We start from the raw sequence: 6,627 nt of genomic DNA on the forward strand, positions 1-6,627 counted from the left end.
TATCCCACATCCACAGTCCCTTCCCAGAGGCTATTATCCCCCCACTGCTACTATAGGCACCATCGTCCCTACTATACCTGCTATCCCACAGCCACAGTCCCTTCCCAGAGGCTATTATCCCCCACTGCTACTATAGGCACCATCTCTCCCTACTATACCTGCTATCCCACAGCCCCAGTCCCTTCCCAGAGGCTATTATCCCCCCACTGCTACTATAGGCACCATCTCTCCCTACTATACCTGCTATCCCACATCCACAGTCCCTTCCCAGAGGCTATTATCCCCCCACTGCTACTATAGGCACCATCGTCCCTACTATACCTGCTATCCCACAGCCACAGTCCCTTCCCAGAGGCTATTATCCCCCACTGCTACTATAGGCACCATCTCTCCCTACTATACCTGCTATCCCACAGCCACAGTCCCTTCCCAGAGACTATTATTAAAACCTGTAGTTGAACTCAGTGCATGCTATAAGCACATTACAAGCGCTTACCTATAAATGCCAGTGTGTATACAAGGCAAGAAGGAAGGGCCTATGTACTGCAGTTGATACAGAGGGGAGTGATAAGAATACAGAGTGTTGGTGGCTGGAGACGTAAGGGGGCTCCATATGAAGGGAAATGAATGAGTAATCCTCCAGCTGTAGTAGAACTACAACTCCCAGCTGGCAGTGAGATGAAGGGCCCTGGTCACACACCCTTCCTTACCCTGCACTAAATCAGTGTTTAAGTAGCCTGTCCCCAACCTAATATATGTGTTTCCCAGCACCAGAGTATGACAGGGAGTCGCCCCTAAATGGCTGCATGAATGATGGGGTGCCCGGCCTGCAGCACCTCTGGCAGGAGCTTCTGGGGAGCAGTGCGGGGAGTTGCAGTTCACCAATAGCAGGGGGGCTGCGGGCTGGGACATATAAGGGACATTATGAAGCATTTGTATTTGCCCCAGTTTAGGGGGCCCTAATACTATTTAGCCGCAGCTTCCAGTTCCAGTGTGACGCTGCAGCCAAACGCACTTTACTCAGTCAGGCGAGCCTGCTGTCACTCTCCCAGCGAGTACTAACCCGTGTGTCCCCCGTGTGACTGGCCTCTCCCTCCCCGCCGGCCGGCCCCAGTGCCAGTCTCCCCCTCCCTCCTACCCCTCCCGCCCGGCCGGCCCCAGTGCCAGTCTCCCCCTCCCGCCCGGCCCCAGCTGAGGGAGCGTTGAGCCACACGTGAGGCCCATATGACGGGGGGCCGGGGCTCAGCCGGCTCCAGGCGTGAGGCTTGTCACAGGGAGGGGCCAGCGCGCCCCTCCCACCAGCAGCGCCCCTCCCACCCATTTAACCAGAGGCTGAGGCGCAGCAGGGCTGCATTACCTAGCGGGGAAAGGTACTCAGTGTCAGCCTTGGGCACACTCTCAGCCCGACCTTCATGCCCCTGACTGGAATATACACACCCACCTGCTCTATTGCTAAAGCGCAGACCCTCAGGCTGCCCACAACTCTGGATTGTGCCATGGAGAGAATGCCCAGTGCCCAGCCCGCCTGTCTGGACAGACCTCCTTCCCTGTCTGGGTAAGTGCCCGGCTGCCAATGGAGCTGTACCACCTCTGCCTCAGCACCCTGTGCCCCCTACCAGCACCCTGTGCCCCCTATCAGCACCCTGTGCCCCCTGCCAGCACCCTGTGCCCCCTATCAGCACCCTGTGCCCCCTACCAGCACCCTGTGCCCCCTACCAGCACCCTGTGCCCCCTATCAGCACCCTGTGCCTCCTGCCAGCACCCTGTGCCCCCTATCAGCACCCTGTGCAGGGAACCTGTTGCCCTGTAGCTCTGCTGGGACTCCTGGCTGGTGTTGGGGGGGGGGGGCATTTTTAATGAGCCCCAAGGAATTAGAGGGTTGGGGACTGATGTGTAACAAGTGTTATACATATATTCTGTAAATGCCCCAGGGATTCCACAACAGCTGGGGGGGGGGGGGGGGGGCAGGTTGGACAACCCTGATTTTTTCATTTCCCTTTCCTCAGATTTGGGGGGGCTCAAAGTTCTTCTATTCCCAGGGGCCATCATCCCTTTAATTTAGCAGTTAGCGTTTGTTATTGGAATTATATTTCAGCAACTGGTTGGTTTAATGTCTTGGTTCCAGAGTTGGGTAGAAATGGTATTTGTGTTGGACCCCCCAGAAGGGCCACTTTTCCATTTTCTCCAGCCTTAGTGACTTTGGGGGGGGGGGGGTGTTTTTGGAATATTTCTCTTGACCAAAATGATGCTGAGGAGGGGGGCTATGTCCATTGCTTGGGTCCTGATCTCCCCTTTGCTTGTCACAGGATGGATTTCTCCCATATGTATCCGGTGTTTAAACACAGGAAAGCTCTGAAGAGGTGCGAGGAGAGCAAGGTGAGACAATATTCTAACCCTGGCACCCAACACTCAGCACCCACATTTTGGCTTGTTTCTCTACTTTCTTTACAGCTCCTGTGCTTCTCTAAACATTATTAGCCTATATTTATACTGGCATTATCTGTACTGCCCTACACAGCTACAGCTGGTACATACATTCCTCCATATACCTGCTGCCAATCTGCTGCCAAATGTGCCAGAAAACACCCGACTCCCATCATGTCTCTGTCTCATGTCAGCTGTTTCTACATTCTTCTATACATTCTAATTACTATATAATAAATATATATTCTTGAACCTTACTGGCTCTTAAGCATTTAAGTATTTGCCATTTTTATTTTTTAAACCCCATAAGGGTGTGAATGCTGGCATGATGTCACATTGCGCGTGTGTCTGTACATGCCGTGCTGTGTGTGTCTCCCTCTCAAAGCCCTGCTTGTTCTGTACAGTGTGTGAGTGATGGTCCTGCCTCACGTGGACTGTCACATGTAGGTGAAGTGGCCACGGAACAGACACAAGGGGGCACTGTGTCATACTGTCCCATTACTGTAGGAACCTTCCAGCTATAGCCAATATGACACGTATCTGCTGAGATGGCCACCTAAGTTTAAATGTGTGTAACACTTACCCCCCCCATTCCCATCCAGCAGGACACATACAAGCTGCCACACCGGCTCATTGAGAAGAAGCGTCGGGATCGGATCAATGAATGCATCGCTCAGCTGAAAGACCTGTTGCCAGAGCACCTCAAACTGACGGTAAGTTACCTATTGCTCCCTGCAGTGTAGGAGATCAGTATTGTCATATTAAAGGGCTTTTATCCCAAGCAATGCAAGGTGCAAAATACAGGGGTGCAAGCGGCCTGATTTTTTGTTTACCCGCGATGCAACATTTCCTTATAAAATAACCCCATGCTGCAAGCACACGTGGTAGGCACGGGAAACCAGCTCCATATCAATGCACATGACCGCCATGAACAAGAAACTGATACATGTGATGGACTCACAGCAGATACATGTGACAGTGCCACGCACTCAATAAATGTGACAATCACACAACTACTGGCCTATCTGATTAAAACATATTAAACAGACATGTGATGCCATATGTGTGTGCACAGAAAGCAGCTGATAAACCACAAGATACACAGTGGTGCTGTATGTGCACATAATGATATATATTTATTTCATTCTACACCATTAATTTGTAACATAATAGTGACGTGTGTATCCTTGTGCATTCTCGGTGGGGTTAAAGACTTTAGACAAGTATTTCCCATATTACAATACAGTAAGAGTTAATGTAAACAATAACACGAGTTGGGGACAAAGCAGAAATAGCTGGCGGTGTTTGGGTGACTGCGTAAAACACAATAAACAAAGCCAATGCCAGGAAGGCACCACTGAGTTGGTTTGGAATTGTACTGCACTATTTATACTTGTTTCTAGCATATTTGTGCTCATTTATATAATCTATGGCTGTGACTAGGCATATTGGGTGCTTGGGTAAGTAGGTAGTGGGAGATTCTATTGCTTGTCTGTGTGTGAGTCAGAACAAGGCTGTGGTGGCATTGTTGCTTGCCCAAGAGTCTGGGGGCAGCAGAGTTGCTAGAGGAGGGGGGGGGTCGCTATCACAGAGCTTTAATTTAGCATCGCCATGGAGTTTTCCAGAGACAGTTTGTTACAGGACTGGATGCTAAGTAGTAAGCGGTGTCGGTATGTTCAGATAACCATTCTTATGTTTCCTTTTATAGACTTTGGGTCACCTTGAGAAAGCCGTGGTTCTGGAGCTGACCTTGAAGCATGTGCGGTCTTTGTCCAGTCTGATTGAGCAGCAACAGCAACAGATTCTTACACTTCAGAGTGGTGAGTGCTTTTTTTTTGTGCCTAGAATTGCCCCTACCTGCTCAGCCTTTCCCATGGGCTGGTTTAAAGGCCATCTAGCTATAGAATGCACACTGGTCGATTTCCTTATCTTGCTTTCCGGCTGGACTGGCTGTTATGAGTCTCACACACCAGTTCATCTGCTTTGTCCCAGGCTTCTGCCCCACTGCCAGTTCTGCACTGTTCCTTTTCCCTCTGGGTCTCTGCAGTGTCCCACACAGTTATAAGAATTCATTCACCCAATGAGCATAATTCTTCGTCTGATTGTTTGTTCTTCTTTTATTTAGGGTCCCCTTCTGAGGAAAACAGAATATCTGCTGAAGAAATGTTCCATTCGGGGTTCCAGCTCTGTGCGGAGGAGGCTTTACGTTTCCTGCAGGGTGGAGAAAGAAAAGAACTGGTTGCCCACCTCCACCGGGTGGCTTCAAAGCTTGGCCCTGCCAGTTTTCCAAAAGTTACGGAGAAACCTGTACCTAAGGTGCAAGCAACCAACTGTGTCCCTGTTATATGTCGGGCAGCCCCTCTCCCATCTGGAGAACAGAGTGGGACCGATACAGATACCGACAGTGGTTATGGAGGGGAGGCTGATAAGGGTGAATGCCATCACGAGGGAACAGAGAAGGAAGAGGCCCCCACCTTGGAAAGGATCATCAAACAAGAGAAGGATGAGATTCCCAAAAAGAAACCCAGGATGGAGGCCACAGAGGAAGAAACACGATTTTGCAGTGACCTCTCATCTTTGGGTGTTTATCCAGCTCAGCCTCCCTTATGCCTTCCCTTTTATTTAATACCTCCTTCAGCCTCTACCTATCTTCCCATGCTGGAAAAGTATTGGTACCCTGGGTCAGTGCCCATGATATATCCTCCAATATCACATTCTAGTCTATTGAATCAAGATACTTCTAAGCCTCAGCATACCAGCCCTCAAACTGTGTCACCCTTGGATTCTTCCGCACTGCTACAAGCTCTCAAACAAATGCCTACCCTAGGTACGGAACCTAAGGACTGACCTAATAATGGTAATTACCATGGCAATGCCACCAGTAGAATCCAACAAAGAAGGATCATTGGCTCCTCAGTATGAGATGCCCATGGAACAGGTATCAGCCACCCCAGAAGAGGTCCAAGGAGATGGCAGACAATTCTAGGAGAGGAGCTGAAGGATTGGGCACTATAGGTCACTGGTCCTGTTTGTCATTTAGGATGCTTTTCATTATTGTGTTATACTGCACACTACAGGACAAAACATTTGAGCCAACGCGGTGATGATCTGTGAAGATGCCTCTGTCTTGAACTTCTGGTTGATTTTTGGAAGCTGCTAAAATCAACAGAGATGAATGTAAGGCATAAAAAGACTTAACCTTACAGCGTGACATACAGAAAGCCCAAAGGAAACAAACCCCGTTTCTAATCAGTGGGCCCACATTTTCTTTGCAAGCCACAAGGCCCCCCAAAGAACTCCTGGCTTGCTGAAGATAAAGGCCTAAGGATATTGCACTTTATATTCAGAATACATAACTATTCCATTCCTTTAGGTCCCAAACCTACCTGGAGGTAATCAGGTGCCCCCTGCAGTTCCAGGAATAGCACATATTTTAATGTATTAATATTTTTGGGAAAAATAAAATCTTTATTTCTTTGACCATTGTTGCCTTATGTATCCTGCCTTTTCTCATTATGACCATGATGTTGTTAGAGTGGGCTACAGCCGAAGGCAAACAGTCAAGTCCATACTCCCTGCCTCTTTCCCAGGGTCACCTCGCCCCCAGGGGTCGATATGAGCAATATTCCAGGTATATGAGTCACTCTGGGCAGGTGTGTAGAACAATGAGTCCCTTCTCAGGAACCCCCTGTAAGGGAGGGGTGAAGTGCAATGAGGGGAAGTGCTGAAGAGTTGGCCCTTTGAAGTCTGGCAGACAGCTAAGTTCCCCTTCACTTGTTTTGACAGTGTCACCTCGCTGTCACCCTGCACATGTTGACATAGTCAGGCTTCCGACTGCTGCTTTCATGTGCAGCCTAGAGCTAAATCTATCCCCTGCTTCCTGGAATGAGACGTGACTGGCAATCGTTCAACAGCAGCATGCTGACACCATGCTGACAGCATGCACTCTATCCCACTCTCCCAGCATGCACCTCGTTCTATCAGTGATCTCTCCCTGTGTGCACCCTATCGCTAATCCCCCTCTACTGTTTAACGTCACTATGGTGCAAGTTCATTCGCCTACATTATCTACCCTACAATCCCAGCTAACAGTTAGCATTTCTTGCCATCCCTTCCACTGTGTACCCTCCGCAATTCATTGTAATCAATATGCCTTCCAGTATAGCGCCTCCTTGCTGTCTGTGTGTGCAGGTACAGTGAACA

The 6,627-nt window shown here is 49.4% G+C and overlaps 1 protein-coding gene across 2 annotated transcripts; it reads left to right on the forward strand.

Annotated features, from left to right (window-relative positions):
• Positions 1-1,319: 1,319 nt before the first annotated feature.
• bhlhe40 (basic helix-loop-helix family member e40) lies at positions 1,320-5,905 on the forward strand. Of its 2 annotated transcripts, none has more exons than XM_002938312.5 (5): positions 1,320-1,555; positions 2,307-2,376; positions 3,030-3,137; positions 4,133-4,244; positions 4,550-5,905. In XM_002938312.5, exons 1-5 carry the CDS (start codon positions 1,413-1,415, stop codon positions 5,269-5,271), a joined length of 1,155 nt encoding a protein of 384 aa, XP_002938358.2. In that variant the 5' UTR covers positions 1,320-1,412; the 3' UTR covers positions 5,272-5,905. The 2 variants fall into 2 exon arrangements, with proteins under 2 accessions (XP_002938358.2, XP_004914192.2); XM_004914135.4 differs by having other exon boundaries at positions 1,321-1,555; positions 3,027-3,137.
• Positions 5,906-6,627: the final 722 nt, after the last annotated feature.

Source organism: Xenopus tropicalis, chromosome 4, assembly GCF_000004195.4.
Source record: "Xenopus tropicalis strain Nigerian chromosome 4, UCB_Xtro_10.0, whole genome shotgun sequence".
In the NCBI taxonomy this organism is placed as follows: Eukaryota; Metazoa; Chordata; class Amphibia; order Anura; family Pipidae; genus Xenopus; species Xenopus tropicalis.

Excerpts from the sequence above, each read along its gene's own strand:
- bhlhe40 (XM_004914135.4), top strand. The coding sequence starts at position 1,413 with ATGCCCCTGACTGGAATATACACACCCACCTGCTCTATTGCTAAAGCG. Across the intron at positions 1,556-2,306 it reads AGACCTCCTTCCCTGTCTGG|GATGGATTTCTCCCATATGT; the intron begins GTAAGTGCCCGG and ends TGCTTGTCACAG. Across the intron at positions 3,138-4,132 it reads CAGAGCACCTCAAACTGACG|ACTTTGGGTCACCTTGAGAA; the intron begins GTAAGTTACCTA and ends TTCCTTTTATAG.